A 22,216-nucleotide genomic window follows, 5' to 3' on the forward strand; every position below is an offset into this window, starting at 1 on the left:
TTGTACTGTAAGTCATTCATCATTTACTGTTCATTGTAGTGTTATTTTCAGTTTGTTTATTTTGTCCACCTTCCAAGATAAGAACTGCAAGAGACATAGTTTCTGTAATAGCCACTGCTGTAAAAACACTGAAGACTATTTGTTTGCCAAAACCAAAGCCAAACCAAAAGAACTGCAAAAAAACATACCAAAAAGTCACCCAGTTGAATAGGAAACCTGCTCACCATAGTATTCCAGGTAAGCAAGCAGAAAATGGAGTCTTTTACTTTGTCTGGTTTTATAATTTTTGAATAATAATTTCCTGAGGACTGGAACCAATTTAATATTCCTTAATTTGCACCAAATCAGAAACAAACCAGAAAAATGCAGAGTGGGTGTGAGGACTCTGTTACTTTCCTCTTCCCACTCCTAGAAAAAGAATTTGTATTCCAGCCACATATGAATGGTAATGCCACTTTGTGTGTGTATTCTGCAGTTTTATATCAGAGCTTGTATGTATATTTTGCATAATGGTGATGATAATGTTTTTCAGCACTGTATTATGTGCATTAGGCCCTAATCAAAATAGCTGGTGTATAGAGCACTATATCTGCAATGGTGGCCAGGAGCTGGAGCCTCTGAGAATGAGAATGCATGAGTAGCTTGAGAATGAGGAGCATGAGGAGAAGGTATCAGAGTAGCTGAGGAGTCTTCTGAGAGATATAGGCTGGCTGCATTCTTTCTGTGCTCTACAAAAATGGCCATGCTACATCCCCAGATTTGAGCAGGACTTTTGAATGAACATGGCAACTCTTGGTTTGCTGAGTGACCCCTGCCTAGCCGGGCCATTGGTAGCCAGTGCCTGTAGTGAGGGAAGCTTCTGTACATGGGTGTGCATCAGTAGTCACTGAATATTCCTTTCTCACCTGGGAGAGGCTGAAGTAAGAGTACAGTTGACAAATTTCTTTCTTTCACTCTTACATAGCAGTCCCTACAAGCAGTAGGTCTCAAACTAGGAAAATCTCATCTGAAATGCCCAGTGGAGCTCACTTTTCTGTTTCATTCAACCCATGCTGAAACCACTGAGTCCCACAAATATGAATTCTCGAAAGATGAACAAGTATGTGTGTTAATGACACTTCTTTTTCTGCAGTTTCCATGTTGAATAATGCAGTGGTAAAGGGTGGTAATAAATAAAGCAGCTGTTTTTCTAGTTAGTGGTAAGGATTACCTTTGATTTATCATGTTAGCTCTCTGTTCACTTAATGCATTCCCCAGTGAGAACAGTTCATCTCCATGCCTAGGTTATGCTCTGCTACCTGAAATAGTTGAGACACCATTTTTGAGGGAAAATCCTCAGAGAGCAGCAAGAGATGGGGCAATAAAATTTTTGTCACGTGAGTGAAAAAAAAAATAGTAAAAATATTAATTATTAAAAAGTACAGTATTTTTCTCTTTGTCTAGCTTTCCCTCAACACACTCTGCAGGTGCAGTAACCTTGATCAGATAAATCACTCAACTCCTTGATTTAATCCAAATACTTATTCCAGCTAGGGGGTGTTGTCATCATTATCCATGTTATAGTTAGGGAGATGTATAAAGGAAATTATAATCAATATATGTGAGATTAATAGATAGTTTTGACTACTTTCCCAGCAAAGGATAAAGTCAGGCCCAAAGTAATTCTGAGGAGTTTCTAAGATGCTATAATTTATGCAGTTACCTAAAATTAAGTTCCACATATTGAAAACTATTATGGCAAGATATGATCAAGCCATAACTCACAGTGAATTTCTGTAACTGGAAAAAGCCTTTTGTTTTTCAGCAGCTGCTGGAAATACTAGAGGTTTTTTTTTTTCCCCATGGACTTGCAATTTGCACATTAAAAATACAACAATTTGAGGCTTAAACTTGTCATACCAAATCTCAGCACAAGATTGACTTTTTCAGTTTCTTTCTGCTTTAGTATCTCCTGTGGAGGAAAAACCAATCATTTGTGTTTTCTTAAATGTTACTGACTCAATTTCCCTAAGAGAGAAAAGCTCATACTTAATCTAAGATCTGAAGTTCTGGGCTTCTAGTTTTTAACCCACACTTGCTTATACCTTTCTTGGTGTTTTATGTAATAAAAATGAGTGGAGAAGGTTTGATTTACAGAGAGTGTATCAGTAACACTCTAATGTAGTAACACACTGAGTTCATACATTGAATAAATCTTGGAAATTAATTGGGAAAGATTTGTTTCTTTCTCAGAAATCAGAAAAGGTAAGAATGAATTACTGGGATGAGAGGTGGGGGATAATCTCTGCACAGCACTGGCAATTACATCCCCATTGATTTCTCACTGTATTTTTTCTTGCATAAAAGCTGGAGATTTCCATCAGCCATCAACAAAGCAAAATCAAAGCTGAGACCTTTTGGGACATTTAGGGAGCTGTTGCACAAGCAGCAGTCTGAAATTAAAGCACACTAAAGCATACAAAATTATTTTGGAAGCTCCAGACAGTCTTTGAATCTCTCATGAGCAAGGAGAATGGTGAGGAGCCTCACAGAGAAATCTCAGGGAGAAAGGAGATGTGTATTTCTTGTCCTTTTGCATTCAGATTGAAGGGAATGATTTGAGCTGCTGATCTGTTTCATGCCAGATATTGCACAACTTTAAAAGATGCTGAGTAAGCTAACAGAATGAGTATGGCCATTTATCCATAGCCAGAAGATAAGATCTAGCCAAAGAAACAAGTGTTCTATGTCTTGCTAAATTGAAATAACTTGGTATTACGAAATGCAGTAATTACACTTGCCAAGAAAGAAAGCAGATTCTCCCCACTCAGTAACTGGCCTGGTGGGTGAAGACCATCTCACAGGTGAGTGAGGAAATGCAGCTGAACACATCAGCATCCTCTGGCGGGAGTGCATTGGAGTCAGGCAGGGCACTGCTGATTCACTGATTCCGCCGGCTGCGCCGCTCCGAGTTCTGAAGACAAACAGTAAGAAGAATACAGGTTTTGTTTGCATGTGGCAAGGAGCTGGATATGCCAGGCTACCTATCAGTTGAAATCTCATTTAGCAGATTTACAGCTCCCATTTTGGAATATTCAGGTGAAATATTAATGTTCCAGGGGAAAAAAGCCATTGAATTTGAACGGTGAAATTGCCTTCATTTAGCACTTCCCTGATATATTAAATTTCTGTTTCCTATGCTCCCAGGGGATTTATTCAGTATTCTTTCAAAAGGAAAAGATCTTCCTTCTGTAGATCTAATTATGATATTGTTTCACTTGTGGTAATTGGCACTATCTCCAGTGAATTTTTATGTAATTTAGGGAATAGGTGCATTTTTTCCTTTAATGCTACCAGAAAAATTAAATTAAATTAGTTTCCTGTTTAGAGCTGGCTCTGAATGCCCTGACAAAATCCCTCAACAGATATTCTCTCTTACTGCTACTGAAAAATTCCCATTATGTTAGAATGACCATTTTCTCCAGGCTCAGAAATACTTCTTTCAACCAAAATATCCATGCCTGAAGCTCCAGTTGAGAGATAGGATAAGTGTCTGCTGACACATGTCACCAGTGCTTCAGAATCAAAACTAGAAGAGAGCAGGTGCTATAGTGCAGAAACATGCCTGGCAGTCGGAAAATAAAAAATTGCCAAAAACATGGCTGTCTAGATATGTGTTATAAAAAGAGATGAACTGCACATGAACTTCAGGAGTTGTTTACGAAAACAAGCAGAGCTTCAGGGTATTACATGCCCTTCTCCTTAGTCACCCCAGAATCTGATAGGTGAGTAGGAGACCTCTAAAGGCATCAGTATCAGGGACGTAGTTCCCATTGGCTTACATTTCTGTCTCTGATTTAATGCCAGGGGAAGTGATATTCAAATCCAACTTTTGCCATTACACATGCAGTTGCCTATGGGGAAAATTACGGTGGCTCTATTTAAAGTAAACATCTAAAGTATCTGCCACCGATTTCCAATGTAACCTTGGAGCAGCGACATGACATAACACTTTGCTGGCTCTGCCTCTCCACTGAGTTATATCCTATTGCAGAAACACACAACAGAAAGAGGAGACAGAGTTTGTATTCCCTTCTGCCTGTTTCCCGTTGTATACAGCCACTCCCAAGGTGTATATACCAGGATTATCAAGGTGTACATCATTCAAGAATCTAATGGTGAGGCTGGGAAGAGCAGTGCTCTTCTTCCTTCTTGTCACTAGCTTTTGTGGCCATAGCAGAATGGGTGTGCCATAACCAAGCTGGGGCAGCACAGCCAAAGATGCCCTGAAGTAGTCTTCAGTAGATTTTATCAGCCACTGCCCTGAGTGTATGATCAGATTATAGCTCATGCTGAAACTCATGCTGCTTTATCTCCAGTCTTGCATGATGAAGAGAAATTTAGCAGAGGTCTTGTTTAAAATGCCCTTGCACCTTTTTTTTTTTTTTTTTTTTTTTTGTTGAGGTGCTGATTTTTGACCCAAGCATTAATGGTACCAGATATGGACAAAATATACTTTTTGGAAGTGGAAGCAATATGTTGGATGTAATAAGCCTACAGTAGTCTTCCTGCTTATTTTATCTGTGCCAGATACCAAGAAGCCAAATTTGCTGCTTTGTCTGCTGATGCTGGAGGAGGGACAGTCTCTATTGAATAATTTCCTGAAATTCTCTACTGCTAAAATTCTCTACTGCTACACTTAAGGGTATATAGGACAATGATCCCATGTATTTACAATTCACTTAATGTTTTCTTTGTCTCACCTTTTCCATATAAGGATGAATTTAGTGTGTTCCTTAGACCTATGAGGTGTGTCCAGTGCTTGTCTCCTAATGAGCCCCTGAGTCTCACACATTTCTAATTCCTCGCACTGACAGAAATGAAGGCTTCTGCCTGTCTGAGAACTCAAGCCTGGGATTTAGCCCATTGTTTTATTTATTTTTACTGTTTTTACTTCAAAGAGTGCACATAGCAAGACAAGAGGCATGGAGTTAGCGATATTAAAGACACAAGAACAATATCCTCTGTTGATGGATACGAGTAAAAAAGCATGTCTGAAGAGTCTGCCTCCATGTGCAGTAGTGCAGCTGTGCTGGCTTCAGGGAGCAGGCAGTGTGCTGATGCCTGGCCTCCTGCTGTGGGCTCAGCTCTGCTCCCAAGCACTCCGGCTTCACTCCCAGCCATGTCAGCTGGCACTTGAGACCTAACCTCACAAAAGAAAGTCATACTGTTTCTTTAGATTTAAATCCTCAGAGTGGAGTCTGGGGATTTTTTCCAGGAACATTCAGTTGTGTATTTGGGGTATATTTGTTCAATTTTTAGATCATCTTTACAATTTTCACAAATAGCCCAAGTCCCATTATTTAGGTTACATGTGAGCAGAATAAGCACCCAATTAATGCACTTGCTGAGACTTACAGCTAGACCATATAAGGAGAAAAAATGTGTTTTCCCTGAAACCTGGTTTGGTATTTACTATAAAATGCACCCAGAGTTAAAATTTTTATACTGGACTTTATAATGGATTTTGTCAGATAAAAACTTCCTGTTCCAACAAGGAGAGTGCTGACTAAGCAAAAGATGTGCGAATCCTCATATCGTGCCCTTTTCCTCACTGATCCTCTTGTCATCAGCTGCACTGCCCACAAAAATGTGTTCCTGCTTAGGGCATTCCAAGACATCTGTCTGACAGCACGATTTGTCCAGTCTTGTGCTGCCTCAGTCAAGTATTTTGTGGCCCTTATCCAGGCACTCATGGGGCAAAACATTCCCTGAAAGGTGAATTTGCTATGGGTCTCAGCTGCTGTGTGCAGACACACCCAAGCACCAGTGCCGAGCAGGGTGGTGTGTGCGAGGCTTTCCCCTGGGGGTCTCTCTGGGGCTGTCAAGAAATGGGAGCAGTTTAACCAGGGGGCAGCAGGGGAGTTATCCTGGTGGTCAGAGACCTGAGGAGCGAGCTGGGCTCCTCCTGCCTGCGGCTCAGCAGGGGGAGCAGCTGAATTTTGCTTCTCTGGCTTCGGGGTCTCCTGTGGACTTTCGCTTGCTGGATGCTTTTGTCACGCTCCCTTCCCTCATCCCATGCCAACACTTGCTGTGGACACTCCTAGGGATTTATACCCAGCCCAAGGTGTTTTTGGACCTTCTTTACCAGCCTTGTGCCAGAGATGAGTTTCCCTGTTCAAGGGAGATTCTTCATCCAATTTCAAGTGTTTTGCTTTGCTGAGATACAAAGTGAATTAACAGACTGTAGAATCTGATCCAGAAACACTATAAAGTATCAGGAATATTTAGGTGTATCCCAAAGAAACCGTTACTGCCATTCCCAGAATGCAAGACAGTAGCATTACACAGTGCCCAATAATTCTGCATTTCATAACTGAGAGCATATTTAGAATACAGAAAGGGATTTTAGGGAGGAGTGGTTTGCTTTTAGCTCTTCAGGATAGCTGTTAACCAACAAAACCTCTGCTTAAAATAAAACTCCTTTTACAAAGCAGTTAAGGAGGATCAAGTTGCAAATCTCAAAATGATCACACTAAAAAAATGTAACCCTTAAAATGGGGTCTGGAAGACAGCAAAAATCTTCCTTTACAGCATAGACAACAATAAAAGAAACCTCAAATTGCCTATTGTCACAGCTTTGATATTAACACTAGCTGCTTCGGCAAGCTTTAAAGACTGGACTGCACTATAAAACCTAAAAATGTCCCGGAGTTGGAGTTGTTTACACAAAATATGAGGAGATATAAAGTTACAAAGCTGGGGGTTGGAAGAGATGGCTTTAAAACCATCCTCCATGCACTGACGTCACGTGGCAGCCAGCTGCGGGGATGATGCTGAACGGAACTCTTTTCCAGTTTGCAAAAGTTGAGCGTTTATTCAAAGGGAGTTGCAAATGCTGCCCCCGTTGAAAGGTTGTGTCTTGCTTAGCTTTCTTACTTCTTTTAAAGATCGAGATTCACAGAACAGGATCCCTGCTAGCTGTGTGTTTCATTGCTTTCTCTGCTGCCTGGAAATGGACTGAAAAACTCCTGAAGGATTTCTTATTCCATGAAAGGTATGGTTGCAGTTTATTTCAAATCAATGTCTTTGAAAAGTTAAGATTAAAAAAGAAGGCAAATTCCTGATGTGGCAAGCAGTTATTTAAACATTCCTCTTAGAGTTATTTATATGTAATGTGAAGTTCATATATGTTATATATGATCTTTATTCTTAAAGTTCAGTTAGTTTTTTTAGTACAGGCAGAGATATATTCACAGAACAGGGATGACAGCATTGTGTGCACTTGAATTCTTTTTTTCTCTTTCTTTCTTTCTTTCTTTCTTTCTTTCTCTCTCTCTCTCTCTCTTTCTCTTTCTTTCTTTCTTTTTTTCTTTCTCCTTTTTCTTTTTCCTTCTTTTTCCTTTCTCTTTCTTTCACTCTCTCATTTTTCCCTCTTTTCTATCCCTTCTCCCACTCAACTGTACTTTCTTTTAATGTATAAAGTGCATGTTATCATGACACATGGCACACATTTATAATTGAACAAATACATACGTTTACAATTTTCTTAGTCATCCAAAATACAGCACTTATTTGGAAATATCATTTGATTGCATTTTTTTTCTGTAAAAACAAGGGAAGATTTGTGTATCTGAATGATTATGCACATCCAATCTGATTAAACTCTGGTGAAAAATAACATCTCAGCTGCTTTCAAGCTGATTATTTTCAGAAGTTGCTAGAGGTTGTTTGCAAATTATCTTGTATTTTTAATATCTGGCTAGAAAGAGTAAGATGTAGGGGAATAATGACTAACATCAAATAGTAGCTTTAAACATTTTTTGCTTGAGAGGAGGAAGGGCTAAAGGAAAAGTTAAAGCAAAATGCAGCTGATGCAGACAAAATTGATTATTTGCTTAATTTGATTGCTGTAATGAGCTTCTGACCTTGTCTAGGACATGGAGAAATTGCCAATACTGCAAGAGCACAGATATTGTTCTGATCCACAGAGCAAATGATAATGTGACATTTTACATGCCTTGGGTTGCTTTAACAATGTGAAATACCCATGGGGAAATCTCAGTGCACTATACACACAGAGGGTGTATTACCAGCACTGCACATTGTTCTCCACCAAAATAACCCCAAACAAACCCAAAGGAAACACCAAGAAAAAGAGAAAGTGGGGGAAAAGAGAAGTAGAAATGGGAGTCAAAGTTTCTGAGGAACTAATCCACTGTAAAATAGCAGCAAAGCTGTATAGTCATCCAGCTGCTAATATCAATAAACATGAGTTTTCTTCTCAGAATTTATGTCAAGAGGAAATCAGAGAAGCCTAAGAAACAATACACGCCTTTTGTGGATCTTAGAGCTACAAGTGACCATCTGTAACTTCTGTAACTATCCTCTTTCAAGACTTGCTTTCCTTCTGACTGTCTGCAGTCTTTTTTTATAATCAAAGTTCCGTATAAAATAATTTGAAAATTGTTAAGATGAATGCCAGCATGGCAATAGTAGTTTCCAGCACTAAGGAAGCATTAGAGGCCTTTTCAATGCTATATTCATGCTTGAAATGAGTACATATTATATCTGTTCTTATGTGTGTAAAAACAAATACGCTGTACAGTATTGACCTTTCCAGTAATGTGTGGCTGACTAAAGCATGGTCATTATTACTAATAGTGCACTAGCAAAATCACCATTTGTGCAAGTTGTTGACAGATTATGTCTGCCTGTCTTGTTCATGACTGTACAGCATTTACACATAGGGGTTTTTCTTTTTTTTTTTTTTTCTGACGTGTATTTGTATAAGGATTATAGTGGAGCAGAGAGTTGACTTTTGTTTATTTCTCAGAGGTATCCTGAAAGGTTATTAAGACGTAAATGTAGGGGAAAAAAATGATCAAATGGCAGTACCAAAAATTGTAACCTTTGAATTAGCAAGGTGAGAAAGTACTGCAATATTCTTAAAGTTCATTAACAATAGATGTTTAGATTGCAATGGATCTTAAGTGTAATAGAATTTTTTTTGCAAGTTGTTTTTGGTCAACGCTTACTGGAGTCTGGCACAAAGCTGAAACACTGGCCTGGAGAGGTGCAGTCTCTGTAGCCTGGCTGCATTCCCTAAGAGGCCGTGAGCAAACCAGTACTTGGCTTCTTTTTTGATGAGAATTCTGTGCTGTCTTTCAGCAGCTCCTAGTTTCAAAGTGGTTTATGGTTTTATGAAGTTGCTCTGTATGTTTTTAGGCAGGGGAAGGAAGGAGGGTTTGGAATCTGTTTGTAGGTAGTTGAGGGACAGGTTGTCATTTCAGAGCTCCAAGGCAGGAACTTGGGGCAAACTGTTCTGCAAGCCCTGAGTTAGGGCTGGGCCTGTGATGGCTTCAGAGATCCTGTGGGAGGAATTCCTGTGACCCAAAAACCTAAGTAACCTGTTGGGTTTCATCTGAGCTCTTCTGCTTACTGGTACATGAAAGAAGCTGACTCAAGTTTAACCTCATCTTCCCAGTCAGCTGAGATAAAGCAGACACAGTAAATGGTGGTTACATGGTAACCACAGCTAAATCAACAAGAGGTGCTAGTAACATAAGGGATGGGGAAGAACTTTGCTCAGGAATTAATTTTTACTATATCATAGGAAATGTGGGCAGTAAAATCAGCAGTTCCTGTGAGTTGACAATCACTGATCATCAGTCAGGGAAATGAACAAATTGCAGAAAGATAAACTGGGCTTACTCCTAATTAACTCTCTGATAATTCAATTTCCTACATATTTGATTTCTGACAGGAGCAGAAAGCAGTGCAGAGGCATTTTATTACTAGAACTAGATTCCATGACCACCTTGGTAACACAACAACTGGCTTTGAGAGCTGAAGTTAGCAAACTCAAGTATCAATGCCTCTGTACCAGGCATTATATCTCAGAAGCCATCATAACTGAATGAATGAGTGCTATTTCAATCTTGCTGGCATAGTAAATGTGCTGATGGTAATGGGCTTTCTAGTGTAAAACCTAAGAAAGCAAGAGGAAGCATGAGGATCACCAGGCCCATAAGATTTGTAACTTCTTTGCTCCAAAATCAGATTAGCAGATCTAAAATATTTCCCTTAAAGCTTGCCAATTTAGTGGTTCAATTAATATTTGTTTCATTTACAGACACTAAAGGCTAAAGACAGTCTTTGGCTAAAGTTTTTGCTAAAGACTTCTAAAAGGAAAGAAGAAACTGAAGCACTAGTTAGTCAAATATTCTGAGAAAGGTTTTGAACTAGATTGGACTCAGTGCTGTTGAAGAATATTTTCTAGTTCTGCTCATGCTGATCCTGAAACTAACATTTATAGATCTAGATCTGTAAATCCAAAATTCTTGAACCCTTTCTGGTGACCTTCTGTCCCTCCTATATAACTGATTTCTACTGTTTATGTGTTTGTACCTGTTATTAACTTTCCTGTCCTGTCTTCCTTCATGAATTCCAAAGCATTCATGTAGCCATGAGAATTCCCAGAGTATATCAAGTTTGCAGTCCTCAGTTGCCAAAAGAATGTAGCAGTCCTTGTCGTGCTCCTTGCATGCGTGCAGGGAGTGCGTGAGCAAACATGATACTTTTACAGTTGTCTTTTGAACAAATATAAAAATAGCTTTCACCCTCAAGGGCAGATATTGCAGGATCCCAAGGTCCTGAAGTGCCATTCAATATTGTACAGACCCAAGTTCATTGAAAACACATTTATATTGAAGAAAAATGGCAAAGATGCAAAGTGATCATGATACAGAGCCTGCTGTGGCAGATGTTACTGAATTCTGCGATGCTGAATGTGTTCCACCTCCCCTTCCCAGACTGGGCATCTCTGCCTTTGTATTTATGTCCTATAATGCTTAGTTCATCCATACTCGAGTCACACTCCAAACAAATATCAATTGAATAATACTGTGCCCTGCAAGCTCCTTTCAGTTAGTAATTTTGGGAATTTTCTTGATTGTCTTTGTTCCCTGAAAGACAGAATAAGACATAAGTAAGACTTATTCTCTTAAACTTCCAGGAAACATTCAGGGAAGAAAGAAAAAAAGGAGAGCTGTCTTTGTTGTTGCACAGACTTTAACCATGGACCTGCATGAACAACTGGAGAATACTGAGAGGAACTGGAATAAAGAAAAAATTGAATTGCTGGAGAGATTTGACAATGAAAGGAAAGAATGGGAATGTCAATGGAAGCTCATGCAGAAAAAAATAGAAGAGGTACTTCTAAACAAAAATCCAAACTACCATTTTTGCTTGGTGTGAAGTGACATTGAGTCACTTAAAGTTTTTTCTGTATTTTATCTTATTCCTTATGTGTCACTGGAAGTTTCTAATAGCTGATGGAAGGATGAAAATCCTGGGATTAAGCAGTATTTGCTATTGCTCATTTAATAGTCATGAATAAGGTAGGAGGTGAATGTGGCTTTGTGAGCTATGAGATTATTGGCTGTATGTACTGCTGACAATTCAGTCATGGGCATGAGCCATGTTGCCTATATTACACATGCTTTTTTCAAGTAAATACTGAACAATATGGGGTTTAGAAAATGCATATTTTGTAACAAAAAATGTATGTATCATAATTATCTAGCAAAAAGGCTTTAGATGGCACAGGTGTGCTAGGGCAAATGGTAATATTAAAAATAATATATATATGAAATACTGCATGATACAGAATTTTTCTGGCTAGAACCTGTTCCTTTTATGGATGATTCTTGGGAGAGAAAACAGGTACAGCAAATAGCATGAAAATTCTGAAACCGCTTGTGTTTACACATACTAGCAAACAGTCCTTGCTATTTGCAGTGCATCTCCTTTCAGAAATAGTCACAGCAATTATTTATTGTTCTTTTATCCCCAAATTGTCCCTGCAGCCAAATCCTCTGACACCCTCAAATGCATTAACTGAGTCTGCTTGGCAGCCTGTGGAGGCAAGTTTTTTCATTAGAGAGCTTTCCACATTTTTCATCTAATATACACATGGAGTAGTTTCACTTGCTCTCTGCCAGCGCTGTCGTGTGGCTGAGCAGCACAGGAATGTATGGCAGAAATTGCTCACATGAAACTGAGAAGGAAAATGGTCAAAGCCAAAGGAATTGCAGCATACACTGCCCATTAAACCAGCCTGCAGCAGAATTCCATAAAGTCAGCTCTCTTATATTTTACCCACAATTCTTGCAGACATCGGTATGATGGTCTTTGCCACATTTTGTCTTTTGTGTTAGGACTTTTCTGTGCAGTCTTCCCTAATTTCACTGCCAAGCTGAGAATGCTTCAAAAGTTAGTAATGTGATCTGTATATGTAGTTGAATTTCATTTTCTTAGGTATAAGAGCTGATTTGGAATGACAGTAATGAAAAGGTATTCTGGCTATTAGTAGAACTGACAATGTCAGTAAGGACTGTTTTCATCGTGTTCTTTATTAGCACAGAGATTAGGAAAGCAAGAAAAAGAGATAGAGTGGAATGGGGCTGAAAGGAAGAGAGTGAAGCAATTTGCTGGCTACTGCAGGGCCAAACAAAATACAGATAATACCTCAAGGTTACTGGAATCCTAAGGTCCCCTCTTAAGCTGTGACTATAGCTGCTGCTGATTTCAGATGCCTGACATTTCTTATCCACAAGCCACATGGCTGGAGAAAAGGAGAGATAGATACCTTTTAAATGCCATTATCCGTAGAAAGATTTCCTCAATAAAACTTGTACTTACTTATCAGCTTGTATTTTAATTTGGCAGTTTTCTCTAGCCCATCACATCTAACTTAATAGGGATATTATTATGGGGGATATTATGGGGTAGTATCCTTCCTTGTTACTGGTATGCTGAATCCATATGAGGCTCTTATTTCTTGGAAATGGCAAAGTTCAGCCCTCAGTTTTCCATGAGCAGCTGGGCTTTGGAAGTGAAATCTGAAAACCCAGGATGAGGTCAAGTGTTAAGTCCCTGAACGTGAGAATACTTCTTAATCCACAGCACTGCCCATGAAATGGCCACATGTTCTGCATGTTGTTATTCTTTTCCCCTGTCCTTCCAAAAGCTGTTGTGATGGCCTCGTGCACTGGGAGAGGGCAGGCAGATGGCTGCTCAGAGGTGCCTGTGTGCTTTCTTCATGAGAGCAAGTTGAGAATGAATGTTTATACAGAGCTGTGGGATTCTTGGCACTGGAAATTATACTGTAAGCAGAAGAGATTTTTATGATGTTGCCATTTTTTCTAATTTATAATTTACCACAGTTCCTAGTTTGAATGTGCTGGGTGACCAGAATTAACACCATTTACTAATGAATCCACTGGATCTCAGCAGATAGCATGAAAGAAGGTGATAGCACGTTGCCAAATACCATTCTGAGGTACTGATTTATCACTCCAGTCATAGGGAAGAATTCCACTTGTGTGAGAACTGAAAGAGTCTGCTCTAGTGCAGATGGCACTGTATTTTATGAGAATTCACTTCCTCTCCTTCAAATAATATGCTTTAATAGATAGGCTGTAGCATAGCCAGAACATTCTCTCTCTGTCACATTCCCCCTCATTCCCTGTCCATCAGATAACAGTAGTGTCCACCACAGAGTGTGCTGATATTACTTGGAAAACAACCCTGCATCTTTTGGCTCAAGGCAGGGCCAGTTATCTCAGGAGATCTCTTCCAGTCCCAACCAGGGGTGGAAGCCATACACTAAAATTATATCAGAGAATTTGAGAATGGTAACAGCCTTAACCTGTGGCAATCCTGGTATTTGAATTGCCACACTTGGTGACTCAGCACTTTCCTACTAACACATCCAGAATCTTTCTAATCAGTGCTGCTGAGTGAAGCATCATTCAAAACAGAAGATAAATATGGGGCTTTGCCATAAAGCTCATTACAATACCCTGATTTAATAGAAGGTTCTGTTGTTGTTTCAGCTTTACCAGGAGGTAAAACTTAGAAGGGAGAGCAATATGACCATCCATGATAGCAAGGCCATTCAGAGCAAGATGCTGCAGCTGTCCATGCATTGCCCTACTTTGCAAGAGAGTGACACAGCAGAGCTGAACCATCAACACAATGTGGCAAAGGACAGAATGGAGAAAGGGAGTCTGCTTGGTGTAACAGGACACGAATGGAAGGAGCCCAGAAACAAGAGCAGAAGCAATATTCTGTTAGTGGACAATCTGGCCTTTGAGAACCACGAAGAACCTCAAGACAGCCTCACCATTAAAACCTCTGAGCAGAATACCAAGAATTATATTGGTGATCTCAATGTAGTAAGTAAGGAGCATGTTTCTGTTACAAGGGGGAGGAAAACACCGAGGACTTTGGCCTACCAGGTTAAGCTAAAGAACTGATCTCCCTGATTTTAGCTTTCCACAAGTCACTGTCTCTACTTGCTCCTAGGTTTGCTATCAATGAGTGTCTTCTCACTGTTTGAATGTGTTAACAGCATGCTCTTTACCTCTGTTCATAAGGTGGGGGCATTTTTGTATCTTTCCTCATACTACTTCCCTCTGCTCTGAATCTTAAATGCAAATGACCACAAGTTTCAAATTAAATCTGGAGATATTATTTTATATGTATATATTAAAGGCCTGTTTTTATATTTATAAAGGCTCTTAAAGAACTTGCCAGAGTCAGTGAAGAATTATGCAGCTATCAAGAGGAAATTCGAAAGAAGTCCAATCACAGAAGGTAAAAACATCTTTAGACGTTTTATGTTAGAGAAAGGAAATTAATAATTCTCCTGATGCTTTTCACTTTGAAGGCAGGTTTGCTGTTGGATTTATTAGTGGGGCAGTTCCTACCCTCCTAATGTTTCAGTGCTCAGCATAAAATATTCAAATGAAATATGCTGAAATATGGTACAAAGTCAGGTTTTACTAGCAAAATTGATTTTGTATACAGAACATACAAATTCAGATTAGTATATATATGAGATGAAATTGTATTTGTTTCTAATGTACAGACGATTGGGAAAGTGAACAGGTATTTCTGTCTACGCTGGCCCCATTGCCATGTAGTTTTATACAACACTGTATGGGTTTGTCAGGCTGGGAATTTCTCACTTAAAGCCCAAATCTAGCCTTAAGCATGGGGGATGTGCCAGGAACTGATGATCCAAGAGCAGAAAGAAAGCAGGAGAGGGAAGAACCACTGTAAATTTGTACTAATGGAAAGATGGCAAGTCAGACCCTGAAAAGTATAGCAAGTGAACATTCAATCATCTTTTAAAAATTCAGTGTTCATTGTCTTCTCTAGCAAGCTAAACACCAGACTGCCTCTTGAGTTGTGCAGAAATTCTCAGGTAAAACTGAACCTTCTCAGATCCTCCCAAAGGTCAGAGGGATTTCTCACACTCCACCATGTGACCAGTTAAAAGTTTGCCACTAATTCATTATTTTAGCTACTCTTTGTGTCTTTAGAGCAAATGGATTCATAGCTGATGCATAACTTTTAAAGATGCTTTTTTATCATATATCAAAAGGCAGATCTCATGTGTAAGGTTATGAACCTAAACAAGGGATGCACTGTGTCCTACAGCTTTCTTCACTCAGTTCATAGTCAGGTAGACTCCTAGGAGTCATTAGAACAAGATCCTACTGTACTTACTGTAGCAGAGACAAGAAAACAGCCATCATCTAAGAAACTCAGAAAAAGAATTATAGTGGCAAAGGAAAGGAATACAAATTCCTTTTGTTGACCTTTCCTCAAAATCTTTGTGTGTGTTTCGATTGTGCTGGGTGTACCAGCTGCAGCAAACTGCTCCCAAGCCTTTTTAAGTAGCCATGTTAAAACACCTGCTTCTGGGGAGAATTAATCCATGCTGAGGTCTTCTGGAATGTTCCTTATTCTCATTCCTAAAACACCTCTTCTGTTATTTCCAGAATGAAGTCACTTCCTTTCCTGGGGGAATTTGAGGAAACCCAAAACACAGTTATCCTGCCTGAGATGAACCATGTGTCCAGCAATGAATCACAGACTTCGGCTGCTTTTGAAACAGAGGAACATAATAATAGGAAGAATCTGATGAGCTCCACCAGGGCTTTGAAGGACATTTCTTATGGTAGTCTTACTGGTGACATAGGAACAGATTTCAGACCTTGGCAAAAGAAAGAAGCTCCACCAGTTCCTCCACGGAGCACTTCTCGGCACCTAACAAACTCACTTTCTGCAGTCATACAGCTTTCAGAAGCACCCATAAGAGATCCAGGCATCAAAAGCAATTGCAAGGCTCAGGATTGTTGGAATGGGGGGAAACTGAGGAATCCTTCACCTGTAAACAAAAATAAATCTGCAGTAGCCTGTGCAAATGAAGGGCAGGCTGTGAAAGTCCCTGTAATGGTAACTGCTGCAATACCTGTAACCAAAAATGAGTGCAACGTTCCAACAAATTTCTGCCACAACACATGGGCATATGATATGGGCAAGCTTGGAAAAGACAATAAAAATGAGCCTTCCCCACTGTCAGCCCAAAAGAGCTGTTCAGATGGAAATATGGCCCAAAGCAACAAGATGCATCAGAAACAAAACACCAAGTCTCACAGCAGCCCTTTTTACAGCAATGACTTTTATGCCCCTGCTACCTCGCACAATGATCTTTTGGAAGACACCAGGTATCCTTTGGGAAAGACCCAAAGAAATGAAACGCTAGCAGCAAAGATTGATGAGTTTAATCGCACTGTGTTTCACACAGACAAACGTAACAATGCTCTGCAGGAAAATCAGGTGCCTCAAACAGCCTCAGAAGATCACAAACCCTGCGGTCCACCGTGTGACTCTGCTGCTAGCAGGGCAGAAACTGTAAATACGCCTTGTGTTTCAAATCCCAAGCTCTCTGCAGCAAAGGAGCAAGAAACTAACAGCACCAGCAAAGCTGTCAGGACAGCGGGGCAGCAAAAACACATGAATGGACTTCCAAATACCAGTGGTTATAGGCACATGCTTCACGAGCATGACTGGAGACCAAGTAATTTATCCGGCCGCCCGCGCTCAGCTGACTCAAGGTCCAACTATGGTGTTGTTGAAAAGCTTTTGAAAACCTATGAAAAATCAACTGTGACTTCTCCGTGTAATGCAAAATGCTGCAAAGATAAGAGGACACAGGCAAATTCTGAATTCACCAATGGGGGTTGCGAGACACTGAGTCAGTATTTAGAAATGCTCCAGATTGAGCAAGAAAAACAAGACTTTCTGAGGAATTCAGCCAGGCATATTGGGCAGCAGCTCAAGCAAGGAAAAGAGAGGCAGAAGTTACCAGAGGTAAGGTTCATAAGAATGACAAAAGCAAAGCAATTCCATTTCATAGCAAGCCTCAGACTCTTAAATGGGGCAGACTAACTTTGTATTGTAACTAATTATGTAAAAATAGATACTTTAGGCCAGGATCTGGATGAATCAGGAGCATTTCCTCTGCAGATTAAGAGTTGTGGGAGGGCAGAAGCATGTAAGTAAGAATGAGCAGTGAAGACGTGCCAGATTCTTATCCCTGCTGGTGTTCTGCTAAGCTAGTTTTTTACTACAGTGCAGTTATGCTAAGATTGAACTAGTGAGAGCGTCAACCAGGTTTTAACACCCTCTCTCCTTCCTTTAGCATAAGACTTCCCATAGGGCTTAAGCAGACTTGGCCATGCCCCAAACCCTGGAGGTCTTAGATAACATTTTTCAGTATCCAGGGTGCTGCTTAGATCAGGTTTTCCTTGGAACTGCCTATGACAAGGAATATTGTGACTCCATAAAGTTTCCACTAACAAAGTAACCTTCTCTTACTCATGTCTCAGTTCCAGCTTCTCCTATATATTCAAGCATAGGTTCACAGAAACAGAAGAACATGGTATGACTAATTAATTTATATTTGGCTGAAGTTTATTTTCAGAAGTTTAGAAATACTGCCTTTGCCAACATTCTTTCTTAATGAAAAGACAAACAGATGGTTTGGAAAACACGCTGTGAGTTGCAGGTTCTGTACAAGAACACAAAGAGATATGCCTCTTGGAATCTCAAGAAAGATAAGGCAGGTGTGTTTTGAGCTAGGAAACTTACAGGCTGTCAGCTGGTATGCCTTATACTGGCACAAATTCACAGACTTCAGTGGAGCTATATAGATTTAAGCAGCTGAGAATCTGACCATGCAGATTTTCTTCTGCATGTCTTTCTGACAGCCTTGCTATGATGCAATGCCTTGCCTAACAGGCACATCTTTCCTTCAGCACAGAAATAAAAAAGCTGGGAAGCTTCTGATTTCTTTTTCATCCAATAAACTTTTGACAGGCAAACAAATTTTCATCAATTAATATGGAGAAAAGGAATAATGACTTTTTTCATAAGCTTACATTTTATATTGTCATTTCTATCTGTAGAAGCTAAGTATAGAATATTGCCTGACCAGGAGTTACTATTTAATGTCTCAGAGATGTACAGAACTACATGTGGCTTGAGGCACTGGGTTTATTTTCATTATTTCAAATTTACATCAGTGTCACTGTGATCAAAATCTGTTGAGTTTCCTCTGCATCTCTATGGATCTGCTGGTAGGCATGACACTGTATTAACACATAACCATTCTGAATTAGTTACCAAGTTAAACAGCTTCACACTGAACTAATGGAAACAGAGTTTCCTGAAATAGGATCTATCAAAAAATACCTGAGAAGAATGTAGATCCTACTCCAGTAATATCATATGGTATTCTGAGTTCTACACTTGGAATATTTTACAGCATTCATGGACAAAAAAAATTTACAGTAACTAAAAGATAAGAGGAAATGTCAATTTTGTCTTGCACTATCATTTTGTACATTTCCTTGTGTCTGACACTTGTCTTCATGTATTTTAAACCACTACTGATGTGAGAATCCCTGTACATAGAAATAGCTGTTCTTTTGCATTCTGTGCATTGCTGTGCTCCTTTTAATAGCTTCCAACCACCTGTTCTGAGGTCACCGCAAATGTCCTCCTGCATTCCCGCTGCATTCCACAAAAGCTGCAACTCGTTAAAGCAAGGACTTGCCTTTGTGTTCTAGATATGTGTGCCAGTGAAATGTTCCAGTGAGAAGGGCTTCTCCCGTCCCGCTCGGCCAGCAAATCGCCGCCTACCTTCCAGATGGGCATCCAGATCCCCATCAGCACCACCTGCTGTGAGAAGAACAGTGTACAACTCTGTCTCCTTTCGGTCAGAGACATCAGTAGTCTGAACCCAGAGCTGGGTTGGATGGTGTTGTGAAAGCTCTCTGCCTCACTATGACTGTGTTTGGTATGTGTCATAGCAACCAGTTCCACACTGTTGTGTTTTGTCCAAGAGTGACCCCCACCACATGCTGGACAAAGCATTCTGAATCTTAGGTCATCATCACCATGGTCTTCAGTGTTTTTATTGAGATGAAATAGAGATATCCCTGGTTTTCTCTGGTTTTTGTTTTTTTTTTTTTTTTAATAGTTCACAAGGAATTTCTTTTGAATGGCATCTTTCTTAATTTGTTGATCAATTTTGAGTTGAAACAATGTATAGTGCTGTATATTCTGACTTTTCTGCAAACAGCAGAACGTAAAGCTGTATGCATGATCATGTGTTTGTAGGTGCATGTGTTGGACTAGGAAGTATACTGGCCTGTATTTAGAAGAGACAAACTGTGCTAGTGTTGACATTGAAATTACAACCTATATGCCTACATATATATATATAAATATACTTTGTGTTTATTTTAAAAAGTTTGAAATATACAGTCCCAATGACATTTATATTTTGTATATCTTTTACATAGGTTCACAGGTGTAGTATTTAATGTAAAAAAACTAAATATGCATTTTTTGTGACTGATCGCAGTGATAATGCCTTGCACAATATGTATCTGAAGCAGACTAGCTTGACTGATTTGTCAGTCATGCTTCATGGCATCCTCGTTCAGTTTCCTAACCCTAATGCTAGGTCAAAATTCCTAAACATATTTTTTCTGAATTAAAATATTATATGATTTGTAATACATTAGCCTTTTTCAGCACCAGAGACATTTCTGAAATGTTCCAAACCCTTTACAAAGCTTATATGTGCCATTATATATATAGCATACTGTAAACACTTTGGTAGATTCAGCTACTCTAACATACAATTTATGAAGGGAAGAACAGAGTTGTATATGCTCAATTCTGTAAAGCTTATTTTTCCTTCTAGCATTATACTTTGAGGTTTGGCAAAGTCAGATAACAATGGACTTGTTTACTTTCACTCAAGGCAGGAGAACAAGCACCACTGATCCCAGTGCTGCAGCCACTCTCCTTTTTTACTCTTCTCCTAGACTAGAGTGCCTGAACCACTTGCTAATTCCCTGCTCCTGGACTGACTCGTGGCAGTCAGTTATGAAGTTTACTTGCACTCTGGCAACAAGCTGCATCTAATAGGGAAATATTGCATCCAGATATGATCAATGGTGCCCGAAATCCTGACACATGGCATTGCGACTCTGGTGTTGCCACCACTGGACTTGGTATTGTTTGCCATCTGAATGACATGCACAGAGCCTGGCTTGTTCCTTCTCACAGAGTGAAAGAGGTATGGATGCTGTCCAGGCTCTGAACTTCCAGAAAGACAGTGTCCTTCATCCTAGAATTTTTGCACCTTTCGTTAGGCTGTTGCTGGGTGCACAGTGCAGTAATGATGATAAATGTTACCTTTAAACAGCATGTCTAGGTCAGAAGGAGTAAAAAGGCACTTCTTCAACATCAGCCTGATCTTGTCTGGCAACTTTTCTTCTTCTTCTGGAGAAACATAGTGTGTTCAAAGGAATTTCAAAAAATCATCCCGGGATCCATTAATGTGCACATCTTCTTATGTGAATGTAAAAAGGATTTCAGAGAGAGTATAGGCTTTTGTCCTAGTGAATTGTATATGTGGCAATATAGGGAAAATTTAATGTGCTTAATTTGTAGTGATCTGTTGATCTATTCCAGTCATGTTGAGAATTCACACTTTTTTCCTTCCTTTAAGGACCTTATTCTTCTTTCCTCTGCACAACTTTTTTTTGAAGAGAGAGAAAACAGGAGGCCCTGTGTTCTGAGCAATAGCCTGTGTGGTAGTATTGGTAACAGTTCAGGCTTGCGAATATTGGAGTGAGCAGGCATTAGAGCCATAAATCCCAATTTATCATGGCATTTTGGCTGTCTGCTTGGCTAAAAATACACTCAGAATAATTTGCTCTATCTAAACTTCTGGTCCTTTCTAGGTCTATCCCACAATACATGAAGATTTCAAGCAAATCAGGAATTCATCAAAACTTACTCAGACATTATTGCAAAGTTATTGCTGGAAAAGATACAAGGACAGAAAATCTTGAAGAAAATTCATACAGTTTTGATAGAGACAAAAATCTGTGTGCTCAAGTGAAAAATCAAGGGTTCTATAAATTTGACTGCCCTAAATTCGAAATTTCACTCCATTAGCTTCCTTAGCACTAGAAAAGTTAGATATGATTCATGATAAATTTGGAACATGGTTTAATATTCTGTCTAACTATGGAAATTAACAAACCAAGATACCTTGCAAATTGACCTTTTAAATGCCTAAGCAGCTGACCAGCTTTGAATGCCTAATGCTGGGGAAAGGGTAATATGAGAGAATTGTAAAAAAATGTGGTTCTTAACTTCAGTCACTGTTGACTGCAAAAACACTTTTTTAAACTACCTTTATGGTGAAGTTAAGCAGTTTTGTTCTGAGAAATTGTGATGCACTTTTGTTTGAAGTGTGTAAATCCAAAAGCATTTCCCTTGATTAGTCAGTGAAGGTGTTTCTTTAGTTCCCTTCAGTTTCTTTGGTTGCCTTTGACATAGACCACATTGTTGAATCACAGAGAAAGGATCAAATACCAATAACATTCCCTGATGTATGTAAGTTAAATGAACAGAAGATTTTTGAAATAAACGAATAGGTCAAGGATGAGTCCGTTTTGTCAAGATTTTCTGTGTCAGTCTAATTTTAGGCATTGGTTCTGATGCCTAAAAGTATCAAAACTGGTGATTTGGGTCTGCAGATGGCTAGTTGGAAAGCCTAACTTTAGAAAATTGCCACTGTCACTGTTTAAATATTCTCTTCAAAAGCTGTGGTGACTGTGGTAACTTTTCTAGTTCCTGTTAACTGTGGTTATTGAACCACAGTAAAGGCTTTATTCACTTATTCGCTATAGGAGGAAAAGCTCCTTTGGGCTGTGTTGTTTCTGACAAGGAAATCAAGGAAATCTACACATATACACATGCTTGTGCAAAAACCACAAATGATCTA

General features: G+C 39.4%; 1 protein-coding gene across 1 annotated transcript; it reads left to right on the plus strand.

Moving 5' to 3' along the window:
- The first annotated feature begins 6 nt into the window (after positions 1 to 6).
- KIAA0408 (KIAA0408 ortholog) lies at positions 7 to 21,877 on the plus strand. The gene is made up of 7 exons (XM_054279919.1): positions 7 to 237; positions 6,930 to 7,036; positions 10,997 to 11,193; positions 13,881 to 14,222; positions 14,564 to 14,643; positions 15,837 to 17,211; positions 18,972 to 21,877. Exons 2-7 carry the CDS (start codon positions 7,030 to 7,032, stop codon positions 19,140 to 19,142), a joined length of 2,172 nt encoding a protein of 723 aa, XP_054135894.1. The 5' UTR covers positions 7 to 237; positions 6,930 to 7,029; the 3' UTR covers positions 19,143 to 21,877.
- The last annotated feature ends 339 nt before the right edge of the window (positions 21,878 to 22,216 follow it).

Source organism: Melozone crissalis, unplaced genomic scaffold (assembly GCF_028551555.1).
Source record: "Melozone crissalis strain CALT ecotype California unplaced genomic scaffold, PUWL_Pcris_2 ptg000027l_1, whole genome shotgun sequence".
NCBI classification, from domain to species: Eukaryota; Metazoa; Chordata; class Aves; order Passeriformes; family Passerellidae; genus Melozone; species Melozone crissalis.

What these genes read in the sequence shown, in the direction of transcription:
- KIAA0408 (XM_054279919.1), top strand. An exon ending in TGCAGAAAAAAATAGAAGAG is followed by an intron (nt 11,194 to 13,880) that starts GTACTTCTAAAC and finishes TTGTTGTTTCAG; the next exon opens with CTTTACCAGGAGGTAAAACT. An exon ending in ATATTGGTGATCTCAATGTA is followed by an intron (nt 14,223 to 14,563) that starts GTAAGTAAGGAG and finishes ATATTTATAAAG; the next exon opens with GCTCTTAAAGAACTTGCCAG.